Consider the following 17,805-nt stretch of genomic DNA (forward strand, 5'->3'; position numbering starts at 1 on the left):
GGTTTTAGGAAGCCCAACCTTGATACTATGCTTTGATATCTAGATGGAGTCTACCTTGGCCTCCTCTGCTGGTTGGTTTCACAACAGCTGCTTAGACTGGGCAAAGAGTGAAGGGCTGGGACTGCTGTCCCCTGAGGTCTGCCGCCCTGGGTATGCCATCCCCCCCCACCACCACCACCACCACTACTACTACTACTACTACTACTACTACTACTACTACTACTACTGATACTACTGATACTACTGATACTACTACTACTGATACTGATACTACTACTGATACTACTAATACTAATACTACTAATACTAATACTACTACTAATACTAATACTCCTCCTCTTCCTGCTCCTCCTCTTTCTTCTCCTCCTCCTCTTCTTCTTCCTCCTCCTTCTCCTCCCTCTCTTTCTCCTCCTCCTCTTCCTTCTCCTCCTCCTCTTCTTCTTCTTCTTCTTCTTCTTCTTCTTCCTCCTCCTCCTCCTCCTCCTCTTCTTCTTCTTCTTCCTCCCCCTCCTTCTCCTCCTCCTCTTCCTTCTCCTCCTCCTCCTCCTCCTCCTCTACTTCTTCTTCTTCTTCTTCTTCCTCCTCCTCCTCCTCCTTCTCCTCCCTCTCTTTCTCCACCTCCTCCTCTTCCTTCTCCTCCTCCTCCTCCTACTACTACTACTACTACTACTTTACGACTAAAGTTGACCACATTGAAGGTTGTGGTTTCTGTGTCATCAAAAGTTTGCTAGAAGGAAATGAGGGAGGTAACCCTTTCAGATCAAAGACACCATATTATATCCCAGGGAACTTTGAATTTTCTAAAGATTGTGAAGTAAAATTCCCAGCATCATTTGCTGCACGGATTAGGGCTGCACCATCTGGGGAACAAGTTAACCATCTCTGACCTGACCTGCAAATGATGCCCCCTCCCTCTGTCTCTTTCCCTCCCTCCCTCTCTCAGCTAAAGTCGGGCAATGCCATGGAATAGCCAGTATCAGGAGACTGTTCTCCCTCTCTACTTTCTTTCTCTCTCTCTCTCTCTCTCTTTTTTTTTAGGCAGGTGACATGATTAGAAGCAACACAGGAAAGAAAGGAAAAAAACCTTTTTATATAGGGCGACATGATGAATAGCTAGAGTAAGTGATAGAAATAAAGGGAATATTAATATATACATTTTTATTTGATAAAACGAAAGTAACAATGAGAAATAGGTGGAATGCTTGAATAATGATAGCTTGTAATCTGATATGGATGTGTATTGTTATTAGGAATACAGAAGTTGATTGAATGTAATAGTAATGTTTAAACCAATCAGTTTTTTTTTGTATTGGAATGCATGGTGCCCAGGTGTCACACTGTTCACACCTTGATTTGACATTTTTTTAAAAAAAGACCAGGAGTTCTAGTCCTGTCTTAGGCATTAAAGCCCACTGAGTGGCTTAGGGCCCCTCTCTCTCAACCCAGCTCACCTCACATGAATTGTCGTGGGGAAAGTAGAAGAAGGAATGAGTATAAAACTTGTTTGCTACCTTGAGTTATTTATAATAATAATAAAGGCAAGATATTAGACAGATAAATGATAGATAGATAGGTAGATATATATATATAGAGAGAGAGATAGACAGACAGACAGACATATGATAGATGACAGAAAGACTGATTGATTGATTGATTGATATAGATGATAGACAGGCAGGCAGGCAGGCAGACAGACAGACAGATAGATATGGATAGATGCAATGTAATCCATAGATGAGTGGATGCAATCCAAAAATAGATGAATAGATGGATGGGTGGATGGGTGGGTGGGTGGATGAATGGATATGATAGATAGATAGATGATAGGTAGGTAGGTAGGTAGGTAGGTAGGTAGGTAGGTAGGTAGGTAGGTAGGTAGGTAGGCAGGCAGGCAGGCAGGCAGGCAGGCAGGATGATAGTTAATGGATAGATGGATGGGTGCAATCCAGAGATGGGTAGGTGGGTGGGTGGGTAGGTAGGTAAGGAGGTAGGGAGGTAGGTAGGGAGGTATAGATAAATGCAAGGAAATGAATGGATGCAATCCAGAGATAGATGATTGGATGGAGAGAGGGAGGGAGGGAGGGAGAGAGAGAGAGAGAATATGATAGGTAGGTAGGTAGGTAGGTAGGTAGGTAGGTAGGTAGGTAGGTAGGTAGGTAGGTGGGTAGGTAGATAGATGATAGATAGATAGATAGATAGATGATAGATAGATAGATAGATAGATAGATAGATAGATAGATAGATAGATAGATAGATAGATAGATAGATAGATAGATGCTATGCTATTATCAAATTGTGAGAAGGATTTTTGTGGGATTTCTTGCATACAAATATTTGCACACTTAAAAAAAAAACAGGCTAGCATTCTTAAAACAGCATCACTTACTGGGGGTCACACATTTTGCTAAGCTAAGAGCCTTTTTCAGCCTTTTATCAAAGATACAGAAATTGGCTGGATTTGTATCAGCCATGAAATATGATTTATAAACAATAATGGGTGGTAAACTAAATAAAAATAAAATACCGTAATGGATTACAAGCCACAAAACTTCATAGACCATGCAAAGCTAAAAGCAAAACACATTATGGCTACGAGTAATATGTGTTTGGGAGACCCAGCCTGAATTTGTCATGGTAACACAGACCAAGGATGAGCAGCCTTAGCTCACTGTAAAAATAAAAAACCATGCTTTCCTGCAAAGCTGTAGGTTCAGCCAAAATATCTGAACTGCAAGGTCAGTTCCTAACATTAGATGTCTCTGCTAGAAGGTCAAGAACTTCTTCCAAACAAGAAAGAAACATTGGACCAGACAGAGAAATAGAAGAGAACAGACTACAATTAAGAATTCAGTCCCAGATATTGGATTATTAAGACTTTAAACAGTGATCATACAATTGGGTTCATGGGAGTTCTAGACTTCCAGAACATTTTGAAGACATCCGTGAGGGGCAAAGGAAGTTATTTTATCTTGACTTTTCTGATCATTAGAAATGTGATGAACATTTTCTTGATATTACATCATATTTCTGGATATTATGGTCAAGTTTGAACCATGGTTTTGCTGTTGCAACCATTATCATTTCTCAGCTTGCCAACGAACCAGGGGGGAGGGAAGGGGTGACATGGAATGTGTGCTCCAAACATCAGGACGCCGAGCCATGAGAGCCAAGGACACTCCGGCAGGTGTTTGCCAAAGTCTAAGACATTTCCCATAACAAAACAAAGAAGCTCAATTGGACAATGTGACCTGCTCTAATAGGAGGAGGGAGAATCCTATATTTTAATTGTGCAGGTTTGCGCAGGAATTAGCTAGATCTGGTTTTGCCCTCATCGGTGCCGGAATGATGTACTCAAACAAGTTTTGCATTGAAAGGTTGGAACTTCCCAACTGTGTTTGCTTTGGTTGGGTTCATCAGTTGGAACATTGACAATTATATCATGTCTATTAGATCTGATCTACATTAATGATGTGTTGTCACATAACTCCTTGTGTAGGTGTGGCAGTCACCCATGGCCCAGTGCATAACAGGGCATGCGCAGCCACGCTGAACCACACAGGAAAAAACAAACTCCATAACATCCTGATAGTGCATAACATAACATCTTGATAGTTCGCTCTAGATGTGCCTTACCCAACGATGCCCAGGATTTGACCATATATAGACAGAACTTCCCTGAGCAGTAGATTAGCAATTGTTGTTTGACAGGTTGTCTTAAATCACATGCTGATTGCTCCTCCTGCCTTTGTCCTATCTCAATAAAAGGGGCTACCAGACCCCATTCTGGGTCGCCTCATCCCGAGAAAGCTCGTGTCTGTGTCTTTTCTCAACATTGGCCTCATTAGTGAACCATGGGTACTTCACAATGATGTATGTGGTCTATGTGAACTTTATCTAGCCCCTTTGAACTCTGTTATTCTGATATTATTGAAGGCCAGCATCAGGATCTTGATTGCATCTCATATCCCAGACTTGGAAAGCCCTTCAGCTAATCTATACCATTATCATATCCTATACTCCTACACTAAGTTCTAGGAAGAGGCCAATCCCACCCAAAGAAAGATTCATATTTATATTCATATTTTTTATAAAACCTGCCATACTGGGCCCAACATTTGGGAAGCCAGGCTCTGCCTGTCACAAGCCAGGACAAAGGATGAGTGATGGAGGAGTAACACCTCCTTAAAAAACCTTGGTCCAGCTGGCCCGGATGGGAGCACCTCATAAGGGCCCCTTTACAGGGTTACAGGAGAAGACGGTCAACGGTTTTGAAGGCGGAAGAGGGCTCTACGCCCCAATGGCAGATAAAGTGGTGGGACAATCTTCAAGGAGAAGGGAAACTCTGATTCCAAACCTCCACTGCCTTGTGGCTCTATCCACTACTGGAAAAAACTTCAGGAGTCAACCTCGAGGCAAAATCCGGAGCCGGAGTCCCAGAAGCAGTTCATGACTGTGTACAACCACGTTCTGGTAACTCCTGCAAGTTGTTGTTGTTGTTATTTGATTAATCTTTTGTGAGATTCACAGCCTTTGGGGCTGGTTGGTAGCTCAACAGGTCGAGTCCTAACCAAGGACCTAGGAACTGTTAAGGTAACGTTGGAGGATATAATATGTTCCAAGTAGGGTGGTTTTTTGTAGAATCAGAATGTTCTATTATTATACAATTGTATCACAGTGGCCAGATGTTTCGCTGGATTTGGCATTGGTTACTAGTCAGGCCCCATCCAGGGGCCTAGGACGTCGTAACATATTTTCGTAATATGCGTGCAGATCCAAGCAGTGCAGCTTTTTGCATTTGACTGATGGTGATTTTGTCAATTTTTAACTGTTTTAAATGTAATTCCAGTGCTTTTGGAATAGCACCCAGTGTGCCAATTACCACTGGAATTACCACTGCTGGTTTGTGCCATAGTCGTTGAATTGTTATTATTGTTGTTATTATTGGTATTGTTGTTATTGTTGTTATTGTTATTATTATTGTTATTGTTGTTATTATTGTTGTTGTTGTTGTTGTTGTTGTTATAGAATTGGGAGGTGGGAATCCCTCTCCATGGGATCAAGATAAACAAAGGATTCCACCTGCTGACAATTAATCTAAAGCTAACCAACCTTTTACTCAAGGATCTTGGTCTCAGATTGTTTATAATCTGCTTTTCTCTTTGCCAGAAAAGAAAAGGAGGAGGAAAAATCTTAAAGGCTCCGAGTCAGCTTTTAATCCCAAGATTTGAAGAGAAAGCCTGCAAATTCCCTCCCAGCATCTTGAGCTTCCACAACTCAATAGGATTTCCCCCCTTATTATTATTATTTTTAAAGGAAAGAAACACCTTGATTCCTGATCCTACACGTGTTCTCACTTCAAGGGCTGGGGATGAATGGAAAAACACCCAGTGCAGAAATGGGGGTATCTCTAAGGAGGCTACTATAGTTTTTTGAAGTATAGCATTTATTTGTTTGTTTGTTTTGTCAAGCATCTATAAGATAACATATATAAGTATACACATGTTTATGAATACATGAAATTGATAAAAATACAAGGGAATAATAGGACAGGGACGGTAGGCGCATTGGTGCACTTATGCATGCCCCTTACAGATCAACAGTAGACAGTCTAAGGTTAAAGTTTTGGAGGTTTGAGGATGTAACAACAGAGTCGGGTAGAGCATTCTAAGGATTGAGCACTCTGCTGCTGAAGTCGCGTTTTCTGCAATCAAGTTTGGAACGGTTTACCTTAAGGTTGTATCTATTGTGTACCCGTGTATTGTTATAGTTGAAGCTGAAGTAGTCATTGACAGGTAGAACATCGTAATAGATAATTTTATGTACTACGCTTACATCAGACTGAAGGCGGCGAAGTTCTAAGTTGTCTACGATCAAAATTTCAAGTCTGGCGGCATAAGGTAGTCTGTTGCGAGCAGAGGAAGGGAGGACTCTTCCTGTGAAGAATCTCTGGACTCGCTCGATTGTATTAATGTCCGATATGCAGTCTGGATTCCAGGCAGATGAGCTGTATTTGAGAATTGGTCTGGCAAAGGTTTTGTATGCTCTGGTTAGTAGTGCAGTGCAGGGGTGGGTTCTGTCCACCATTACTACCGGTTTGATAATAAAAAAAACTTTTGTTATGATCTATCGGTGAAGATGAAGGGGAGACAGCTTTAAAACAATATGCAACATCTTTTAAATATGTTTTAAACATGTTTACATTTATTTTTTTTTATTTTTTTTTTAATAAGATTTTATTGGTAAAAAGAAAATACAACATCCATAACTTGTAACAAACAATACAATTACATTTCGAGATATTCCCATACTATCAAATCATTATAAACATCAAAGGTTAGGTATCTTTCCCTCCCTCTTTTCTTCCCTCCCCCCTTACTTCCTTCTCCCCTGCCTTCCCTCCTTTCTTTTCTCCTTTTCTCCTTTCCTTCCCCCTCCTTTCCCTCCCTCGCTCCCCCCCTCCTTCACACATACCTTCCCTCCTTCCCTGCCTCTTTCCCTCCTCCTTCCTTTTCTCTTAACCTCCCTCCTTTCCTCCCTCCTTCCCTCCTTCCTTTCAATTCTCCTTCTCTCTTTCTTTCCCTCCCTCTTTCCCTCTTTACTACCCTCTCTTCTTCCCTCCCTCCTTCCTCCCCCAGTTTCTTCTCTTTCTTCTCTCCTTCTTTCTTCCCCCCTTCTTCTGCCTTTCCTATTCCTCCCCTTTCTCCTCTCCATCCTGACTTCCCTACTATCCTCCTTCCCTCCCTTCTAACCTTTGTTACATTTGCATATTTTCCTCTGCTGAGGACAATCTGGTTCTCTTTCCCTTTCCTTGCTTGAAGAGGCAAGGATTATACGTCTTCTCGCCTCATCTAAAATGAAGTTTGATCACTAATTTCATGCAGGTAATTATAGCGAATTTCCTATCAGCTTTTTAAAGTTTTCCCAGCATTGTAGCGTGACAAAATTGCTCGACGGTGGGTTCTCGCCCCTGATACATTTCTCCTTTCGTTTATCTCTCAGTTGTTGTATATTGTTCATTTGAGTTATTGGTTTAATCGTGATAGGTTAGTTAGCTATCTCTTTTTATGTCTAGGTCTTCACTGACTCATCAAGCCATTTGTATAGCTTCTCCCAGACTGTATAAAAGTCTGTGTCTTCTTTGTCATTAATTCGCATCGTCAGTCTGTTCATTTCTGCTAGTTCTAAAATTTTATTCATCACCATAGTGTTGGTGGGGGCATTTTCACTCTTCCAGCATTGTGCGTAAACAATCCTTGACGCTGTCAGAATATGGACTAGGAGGTATTGGTCAGATTTGCAAATTTTTTGATCTATTATTCCTAATAAGAAAGTTTCCGGCTTAAAGCATAGTTTAATTGACAGGATTCCATTCAGCCATCCTAGTATATGCTTCCAGTATGCTTTGGCTACCGGACACGTCCACCACATATGGTAGTACGTGCCCAGCACCGTTTTACATTTCCAGCATATGGCTGAAACTTTTGAAGACATTTTCGCCAGTCTTGTCGGTGGAAGATGCCAGCGGTAGAACATTTTATATATATTTTCTTTATAGGCCGTCGACTTTGTCAATTTTAGATTCCATTCCCAGACTCTTTCCCAGTCGTCTAGATCTATTGAGTGGCCGATGTTTTGGGCCCAGGTTACCATGACTTCTTTTACTCTTTCTGCTTCCGTTTTTCGAATCAGTAAGCAATTGTATATTTTTGAAATTAATTTCTCATCAGGTCCAATTAAAATTTTATCTAATTCCTGGTTCTTGTTCTGGAAGCCAGGTTGTGCTAGATCGAATTTATGTTTGTTTTGAATTTGAAGATATGGCCACCAATCGATGTTTATTCCCTTATCAGCCAAATTTTCCCTGGGGTTTAGTTTGTTTTGGTCGTCTAGCAACTGTTGGTAGGTAACAATTTTATCCAAGTTTATCAAATTCGGGTATATCAGGGCTTCCGTCGGAGATATCCATTTAGGTAGTTGCGTATAGTATCTCCTTCTAATTTCGAGCCAGTCCTTAATCAATACCCCCCTTAAATGGTGACTACTAAAATAATTGTGGATTTTATTTCCCTCGCACCATAAGTAGTTGTGCCACCCGTATTGCAGGTCGTGGCCCTCTATTGTTAAGATTCTTTTATTAGCTAACATTACCCATTCTTTTATCCACATAGTTGTTGCTGCTTGATGATATGTTTTCCATTCCGGTAATCCCATTCCCCCTTGAGTTCTTTTATCCTGCAGGTGCATATATTTTATTCTGGGCTTTTTACCATTCCATATAAAGTTTCGAATCATTTTGTCCAAATCATTATAAAATTTTTCCCCTAGCTTAACCGGTGCCGTTTGAAATAGGTAGAGGATTTTTGGGAGAACATTCATTTTAATTACTGCGACTCTTCCCATCAGTGATAGTTGTAGTTTTGACCAGGTTTTTAAGTCCTTTTGGGTATTCTGTAACAACTTATCATAGTTGTCTTCTTTTATGGAAGAGCACTTCGCAGACAGCCAGATTCCTAAATACTTAATTTTTTTAGTTACCTTTAATTCCATTGTTTCCTCTAGTTCTCCAATCTGGTTTTTGGGGAAATTTTTTATAATCATTTTTGTTTTTTTCCTTGTTTATTTTTAAACCGGCCACACACCCAAAGTTCTCAATGTCCTTCATCAAATTCGGTCCTGAAAGTAAGGGGTCTTCCACGATAAAGACCATGTCATCCGCGAAGGCCTGTACTTTATATTGTTCTTTTTTTATGGTCAGGCCCCTAATTTCCTGATTTGATCTTATCCGATTTAAAAGGACCTCTAGAGACGTAATAAATAGTAGTGGGGAGAGCGGGCACCCTTGTCTAACACCCTTTCCAATTTGTATCCTCTCCGTTAGTTCCCCATTGACTATAATATTTGCAGATTGCCGTGAATATATAGATTCTATAATCTTAATAAATTTATCGCCAAATTTCATCATTTTTAGTTGAGTGATTAGAAAGTTCCAATCTAGGTTATCAAAGGCTTTCTGAGCGTCGACAAAGATTAATGCGAGTTGTTTCTCGGATCTTGTTTGATAGAATTCCAGGGTGTCCATTATTATTCTTGTATTGTTTCTAATATGTCTTTTTGGGAGAAAGCCGTTTTGATCCGAATGGATACTTTGATTTAATATTATTTTTAGTCTTTCCGCCAATATTGATACAAAGATTTTGTAATCTGCATTTAACAGGGATATGGGTCTATAATTTTGGACCTTGCTACTGTCCGCCTCTTCCTTTGGTATTAGGGTAATGTAAGCTTCCCCCCATGATTTTGGGACCCTACCATTTTGCAATGTATCATTACATAGTTCTAATAATTTGTCTTCTATGGTATTTTGAAGTTTTTTATATATTTCCGACGGGAGCCCATCCGGCCCAGGTGTTTTATTGTTTTTTTGTTTTTGAATGGCCTTTTTCAGTTCTTCTTGTGTAATTTCTTTATCGAGCATCTCTCTCATCTCCTCCGACAAGACTGGAAGCTTCTGCTTTATAAGGTATTTTCTAATGTCCTGTTCATTAATTTCGTCTTGTTTATATAGTTTCCTATAATAGTTCTGTACTACCTTTTTCTTTTCTCCTATTTCTTGTTTCAGGTTCCCCTCCTCGTCATACAGTTGTTTAATAATTCTTTTGACCTTCTCCTTTCTTATTTTGTGGGCCAACCATCTCCCAGTTTTATTTGCATGTTCAAAATAATTCTGCTTCATTTTCTTAATGTTTTGTGCTATTTCCTCTTGGGAGATCAAATTTATTTGGTGTTTAATTAACTCTCCTTTTTCCCTGTGTCTACTATTTTCTGGCTCTTTCTGGGTCAGCAGTTCCGTCTCTCTTAGTTCTTTGTTCAGTGTATTAAGTTTTTCCCTGTGCATTTTGTTTCTTCTTATTATATAGGCTATGGAAATTCCCCTCACAACTGCCTTCATCGTGTCCCAAACATTTTGTATTGAGGTCTGCTCTTTACCGTTTTCTTTAAAGAAGTAGCCCAGTTCCTTTTCTATTTGTTGTACAAATTGTTTCTCTTGTAGTATGTTCTGGTTTAATGTCCACCTAGCTTTTATCCTTGCCTTCCCTTTCCATTGCCATAAGACTGGGTGATGATCGGCCCACTTGTTGGTTATTATTTCAATATTTACAGTATCCATGAGTAGCTCCGAGTTTGACCAAACCATGTCGATACGGGACCATGAATTATGTGGATGGGAGTAAAACGTGTACTGTTGCATCTTGTCATTCATTGCTCGCCAGACATCATAAAGATCTAAATCCTTCACCATATTTACATAGGCCGACGGTAGTTTCCTTCTTGTGCTTTTCTTGTGGGTACCCTTATAGTCCATCTTACCATCTGCTATAGCGTTGAAATCCCCTAGAATACATATATTTTGCCACTCTATTTCATTTATCCTCTTATATAGATTAATATAAAATCTCTCTTGTTTTTGATTTGGGGCATAGATTCCAACTAGTAAAAATTTTTTCCCGCCATTAATTATCTCCACCATTAATACCCTACCATCTTTGTCTGCATATATTAATTTGGGGTTCAACCATTCTTTTATATACATCACAATTCCTCTTTTTCTGGTTTGTGCTGACGAGCAGAATGTTTTACCTAGTTTTGGACAGACCAACAGGTTATTGTATTTTTCTTTAATGTGGGTTTCCTGAAGACAGATTACATCTAACTTTTGTTTCACTAGATCCAACAGTACACGTTTTCTTTTGGAAGTTATGTTAAGACCATTTACATTAGCTGATAGTACATTCGTTTCCCATTCTTCAATTCCCTTACACGTTATTCGCTTTGAGGGCACCTTTGGATCGAGTCTCGATGGGTGACCTTGCTCTCGAATCTTCTCTGCCATATCTCTCTCGTTCTCTGGCCTCTCCTGGCCCCCGCCCCTCTGGTTGAGTTTCAATTATAGTGTCCCCCTGTCTTAAAAGTCCTTCTTTATTAAATCTCTCATCGCCTGCTAGTAAAAGTTCCTGGAATTCTTGAGCTTTCGCCAAGGTATCTATTCGGTATTTCTTTTCCCTCCATGTTATCAACATTCCTTCTGGAAGGAGCCATCTGAACTGAATTCTGTCTCTGTTTAAACGTGTGGAGAGGAAGTTGTATTTCCTTCTCTTCTCTCTGACTCTCCGTGGAGTCTGTTTTAAGATGAGAATTTCTTTACCTTTGTATGTTAGAGAGTCCCCTCTTATTGTACTTAGAATGTCCTCTCTCAGCTGTCTTCTCAACACCCTCACATGGATCTCCCTCGGAAGCCGGTGGCGTCTCGCGAAGCCTGTATTGACTCTATAGGCTTCGTCCAGATCATTAATAACCTCTTTTTTCGGCCTGCCGAGGACTAATCCCAGGATTTCTCCAATCAGCTCCCGGAGGTTTTCATCTTTTGCTTCCTCCACGTTTTGTAGTCTTAAATAATATGCTGATCGTTCTAATTCTAGCTGGAGGATGGCCTCCTCCAGGCTTGAGTTTATAGATTCCAGATTGTCCTCCACTTTGTCTATCCTTTTTTCCGCTATTTCCGTTCTCCCCTTAACATTTTGAATTTCCTGCTCATTTTTCAGCAGCGCTGTTTGTATTACTCCTATACGTTCCTCAATTTTTCCCATATTGTTTCTTACTTCACGCATTTCATTCTTTACTCCCTCCAGGCCTTTGGCGACATTTTCCCCCATCTTCAATATTGTCTCTTGTAGGGAGTCCATTGTTACTTCCTGGTCTTGCAGGGTTGGGGCTGCCTTATCTCCCGTTTGCCTGCCCTCAGGGGACTTTTCCCTCACCGGGGTAGATAGGGGAGTTTGCTTTTTACTCCCTTTAATTAAGGTTACTGTTTTCGTTGCCATTTGCTTTAATTCAGCTCTTTCCCTGTAAGGTGTAAGTCTAGTACCTTCTGAGTGCTGCTTAAGTAGTTATACAGAGCCCGGGGTACATATAGGGTAATTAAGCTGGAGCAGGGCTGTGAAATATAGGCTCAGTTAATTCTATAGTATCTGGGAGAGTCAGGAAGAGAAACGTTTCAGCGTGATACGACAGGGTGCAGGAGAGGCCAGAAAGTATTTAGAACTCACCCATCAATCTCTTCCTGTTGTCAGTGTAGTGTTTTCCTTCTGCTGTCTCTGGCTGTAATATGACACCGGGTACTTCAAACCCTTGTGATTAAACTTCTTTCCTTTTTCCCAGGCAGGCAAATCCAGCTTCTCTTCTTCGTCTCGTCCTCTGTTAATCCTCAAATTTAACTAGTCCAAAGCCTGTCTTCTTCTATTCACAACGTCAATCAGCTTTCACAAAAGTTCACTGTTTGTATTTAATAGCCGCTGCAGATAAATGCGCCCACACACGTATCTGTATTTATTGCAGTAAAGTTGTTTATCTTTTAGGTTTAGGCTTTTAAGTCAGATCTTGTGATTACCGTCATTTGGTCCGCTATATTCCCTGCATCTGTCTCTCTCTTCCTTATTAATGGCTGGCAGTCACGCCTTCTGGTCGGCCATTAATCAGCCGACCTCTTTTGCACGAACTCTGAGGGAGCCTCTTGCTTCGTGGGAGGAGATCGCCTTTCACCCTCCACTGCACAGAGGTTTCCCCTCTCCAAAGGTCCTCGCACCTCGAAGGGACCTTGCCTATTACGGCCACGCTCGTGGAAAGACCGGGCGAACCGAACAGAGAGTCTGTCAGCAGCCCGTTCCAGCGTGACGCCAGACCGGAAGTCCCTTAAACATGTTTACATTTAAACATCCTCTGCTCACAACAGAACCCCTTATGCCACCAGGCTCGAAATTCTGGTCTTGGACAACATGGCACTCCACCGCCTACAGTCTGGCCTAAGCATAGTACACAAAATTGTCTGCTACAATGTCCTACCTGTCAGCTACTACTTCAGCTTCAACCTCAATAATACTCGGGCAAACAATAGATACAAACTCAAGGTAAACCACTCTAAACTAGATTGCAGAAAATACAACTTCCGCAACAGAGTGGTCAACATCTGGAATGCTCTATCTTATTCCATTATTACATCCTCAAATCCCCACAGCTTCAACCTCAAACTGTCTACCGTGGACCTCACCCCATTCCTAAGAGGTCCATAAAGGGGGTATGCATAAGCACACCAGCGTGCCTATCATCATTTATTTGCATTCATTTCCTTTGTTCGTGCCCGAGGTGGCGCAGTGGTTAAATGCAGCACTGCAGGCTACTTCAGCTGACTGCAGTTCTGCAGTTCGGCTGTTCAAATCTCACCGGCTCAGGGTTGACTCAGCCTTCCATCCTTCCAAGGTGGGTAAAATGAGGACCCGGATTGTTGTTGGGGGCAATATGCTGACTCTGTAAACCGCTTAGAGAGGGCTGAAAGCCCTATGAAGCGGTATATAAGTCTAACTGCTATTGATATTGCCCATGTTTATCCTTATACCTGCTATCTTATACATGTTTGACAAACCAAACAAAATAAATGAAAAATGGTAGCTCCAGTAGAATGGGTCACTTGAATCACATTAGCAACTCTTCCACCTGTTAGTACGTCTTCCAACATATTGCGTTAGTTATCAAACCACTAATAGACTCACTTGCACAACAACTCCTGGATTAGAGAGCAGCAATTGTCTGTCATCTCCTATTAACCTCCTGTATAAAATCAACTAGAGTAATGCAAGCCTCCCGTCTTATCTTTCCAACCGAACCTTCAGTTGAAATCACACCTGTCCACACAATTGCATCTCTCTGTGTCCCAATCTCCTTGAGGCTGTCTTCAGTCGAATGGAATCAGGAGGTTAGAATACCCCCCAGGAGGGTCAGAGAAAGACAGGAAAAGTCTGGGGACAGAGTCAAGAGAGTTATCAGCTTAGAATCATTAAACGCTCACAAGTGGTTTAAGTCCATCCCCTCTCGAATTCTTTTTACTCTTGTTGTTGTTAGTTGCGAAGTTGTGTCTGACCCATCGTGACCCCCATAGGCAATATTCCTCCAAGCCTTCCTGTCCTTTACCATACTCTGAAGTCCATTTAAGCTCACGCCGACTGCTTCGGTGACTCCATCCAGCCACCTCATTCTCTGTCGTCCCCTTCTTCTCTTGCCCTCCATCGTTCCCAGCATGAGGCTCTTCTCCAGTGAGTCCTTCCTTCTCATTAGGTGGCCAAAGGATTTGAGTTTCCTCTTCAGGATCTGGCCTTCTAAAGAGGAGTCAGGGTTGATCTCCTCTAGAATTGACCGGTTGGATTGCCTTGCAGTCCAAGGGAGTCTTCTCCAGCACCAGAGTTCAAAGGCCTCCATTCTTTGGTGCTCAGCCTTTCTTATGGTCCAACCTTCACAGCCCTTCATTGCAACTGAGAAAGCCATAGCCTTGACTATACTCACTTTTGTTGGCAGGGTGATGTCTCTGCTTTTTGGTATGCTGTCTAGATTTGACATAGCTTTCCTCCCCAGGAATTTACTTTTATGTAGGGCCAATTTAGTGTGCAACATTAGATTCTTGTGTACAAGCATGAGCGATAAATAATCTTTAGCTGTAACTTAACATGTGGCACTGATTCTGTGCACCTTACACATTTTAAGGGGAGGAAGGGGCTTGAAGTAGATCCTTGGCTTGATGCTGAGTAGACCACATTTCCAACAACTCCCCACTAATCCTTTTTCTTAATCTAACACTGGTTCATATTGACTTGACTTGAGAACTGGGGCTGTGGGGAAGAAATTCATTTTCTGAAGGCTTCGTAATGAGATAAAAAGTCGATTTCTCTAGAAAAGAACCATGCATGGTTTTCATTATCATCATCATCATCATCAGCTGATAATGACTGCACTTAGGAGGAATCTGGCACTAGGACATGAACTAATTTGACTTAATTGGATTTGAACATTAATTGAACATTATTAATTAAATGCAGTTGATACCATTACTTCCAGTGTATATAATTCTTCTTCCCGCACCCCTGCACATTAACCAGTATAGTTGTATCACAATTGGACCCACTAATCTTTGTAAAAGACTTAGTAGTAGTAAAAGACTAATCTTTGCAAAAGGTCTTTCTGTAATCTGGAGCTCCATAGCTAGAGAAACAGGACCATGGACAGCTCTAGGAAATCTTCACATCTGAGCCTCTAATTCTTCTAAAACAACATCATTTCTACCATGATCCTCTGGATGTACCTAAATCCTTTTTTTTTTAAATCTTGGTGTGTTCTTCCTTACACAAAATAAAACTTGCACAATCAGAGAAGCAGGAAACCAGGGCACCTTTAAAATAAATGCAAAGAAGTAGAGACTTCTAGTTTCTTGGCAATTGTGGGAGCCCACTACCGTATTTTTTGGACTATATTTTCACACCTAAATTTGCAGGAGGAAAACAAGAAAAAAATAATTTTTGGCCCCCTACACATTACATTTTCGCCCTCCCTGGACCCAGAAGCACTCTGCAGTGCTCCGCACAGCCCGTTTTCATCAAAAACGTGTCCATTTTCGCCAAAAACACACCCATGGGTTCTGGGGGCCAGGATGCCGAAAACGCAACACACAATGGGCTCAGGAAGCCAAAAAAGCTCTTCTTCGGTCTATTAAGATGCAGCTAAATTTTCACCCTCTTTTAAGGGGGGGAGGTGCGTCTTATACTCAGAAAAATACAGTCTTTATTCATTTGTTTATTTTTCTACTTTCACATTTCGCTCTCGTTTGAATGTTTTTACTTACGTAAACAGAGGAATAAATGAGGCAAACCCTGAAAATAAAACTTTCAATCTAAATTGGTAAATTGGCCACCTGGTTTGAGTTCTTCTGCTTGATGTGCGTAGTAAGCCTATCGGTGGACTATGCCACTTTAACTTTAAAGGTTTGCTTAATGACCTCGGAGTTTGTTTAGTGACTATGGTGATTCATTTAATGATCAGACTGTGGGGAGAGAAACTGGAAGACCAGGTGCTGGAAACTGGAAGCATGCATGCCAGGGAGCTGCTGTTCCAGTTTCTGGTGCTCCCCCGCACGCGTGAGCAGGGAGTTGGATTAGAAGACCTCCAAAGTCCCTTCCAACTCCGTTGTTCTGTTTTTCTGCTTCTTTCGGTTGTTTTATGCTCCAGTTGGTTTTGATGGTATCTTAGCTTCCTTTTTTGGGGGGGTGGCCTCGTTTTCTTTTGCCGCTGACCATTCTGAGCATAACTGCCTTTTCCAGCAAGTCTGCTTGCATGACACAGCCAAAATAAGTAAGGTGAAATGTTGTGATTCTGCCTTCCAGTGATGTGTCTGATTTTCTATGCTCCATTACTTCCTTGTTTGTCACCTTGTGCTATCCAAGGAATGTGCAGGCACTTTCTCCACATCTGGTTTTCCTTCTAGCTAGTTTTTTTTTTTTTCATTCGCCTTTCCAGAGTGAAAGCTTCTTCGTAGATTGGACTTCGATTGCCACTGGAAACGTGCAGAACCTAAAGGTCTGAATTTGTGCTATAAATTTCGCGCTCCTCTCTGTAGTCCTGACAGTACCACTAAGAAGAGAGAAAGAATCTTCTCCAATGGAAGGTTTGACATCCTCAAGTTGCCAAGGTTGAGAAACACTGTGCTAGAAAAACAATCGGAAGTCACTCCTTTATATTAGTTTCCTATCCCATTTCCCCTTTCCCATACATTTTTCTTTCCTTGTACTTGCACTGTCTTTTCTATTTATTCTTTTATCTTTTCTCTCTCTTTTTCTCAATTTCACTCTCCATAATTTCATGTTTACCTTTTATTTATGTAAAAATCTTCAAGAAAAAAAATTTTTTTTTTTTTAAAAAGAGGGAGAAGTAGCAGATTGCAGACTTCCTTCACTGACAAAGTTGTGACAGCCATCATGTTGACAGATGTACACAGTGCCAATGGATTCTCGCATGCTAGCCATTTTCAGCAATGGCAAATGAATATGAGTGGCTGCTTTGTCCCATTAGCTCATATCTGAAGAGGGCCCCTTTTTTGTCTTACAATACAATAGCAGAGTTGGAAGGGACCCTGGAGGTCTTCTAATCCAACCCCCTGCCTAGGCAGGAAACCCTATACCGTTTCAGACAAATGGCTATCCAGCAATCTTCTTAAAGACTTCCAGTATTGGGGCATTCACAACTTCCGAAGGCAAGTTGTTCCACTGATCAATTGTTCTCACTGTCAGGAAATTTCTCCTTAGTTCAAAGTTGCTTCTCTCCTTGATCAGTTTCCACCCATTGCTTCTTGTTCTACCCTCAGGTGCTTTGGCGAATAGTTTGACTCCCTCTTCTTTGTGGCAGCCCCTGAGATATTGGAACATTGCTATCATGTCACCCCTAGTCCTTCTTTTCATTAAACTAGACATACCCAGTTCCTGCAACCATTCTTCATATGTTTCAGCCTCCAGTCTCCTAATCCTCTTTATTCCTCTTCTCTGCACTCTTTCTAGAGTCTCCGCATCTTTTTTATATCGTGGTAACCAAAACTGGATGCAGTATTCCAAGTGTGGCCTTACCAAGGCCTTATAAAGTGGTATTATAGCAATAGACTTATATACCGCTTCATAGGGCTTTCATCCCCCTCTAAGCGGTTTACAGAGTCAGCATATTGCCCCCAACAACAATCCGGGATGGATGGATGGACGGACGGACCGAGGGTGGGTGGGTGGGTGGGTGGATAATAGACAGACAGGGAGACTGAGAGACAGACAGATAGACAGATAGACAGACAGACAGACAGACAGACAGACAGATAGATAGATAAATGGAATAGATAGATGATAGATGATAGATGATAGATAGATAGATAGATAGATAGATAGATAGATAGAT

At 41.3% G+C, this 17,805-nt stretch overlaps 1 protein-coding gene across 1 annotated transcript in view; it reads left to right on the top strand.

The window, feature by feature from the left end:
* The first annotated feature begins 2,528 nt into the window (after positions 1–2,528).
* The window catches only part of JAM3 (junctional adhesion molecule 3), a 146,490-nt gene continuing 131,213 nt past the window's right edge, over positions 2,529–17,805 (top strand). The window contains exon 1 of the mRNA XM_032228768.1: positions 2,529–2,595. Within this exon, the coding sequence (XP_032084659.1) occupies positions 2,529–2,595 (67 nt within the window). The remainder of the gene's footprint in view (positions 2,596–17,805) is intronic.

Source organism: Thamnophis elegans, chromosome 13, assembly GCF_009769535.1.
Source record: "Thamnophis elegans isolate rThaEle1 chromosome 13, rThaEle1.pri, whole genome shotgun sequence".
NCBI classification, from domain to species: Eukaryota; Metazoa; Chordata; class Lepidosauria; order Squamata; family Colubridae; genus Thamnophis; species Thamnophis elegans.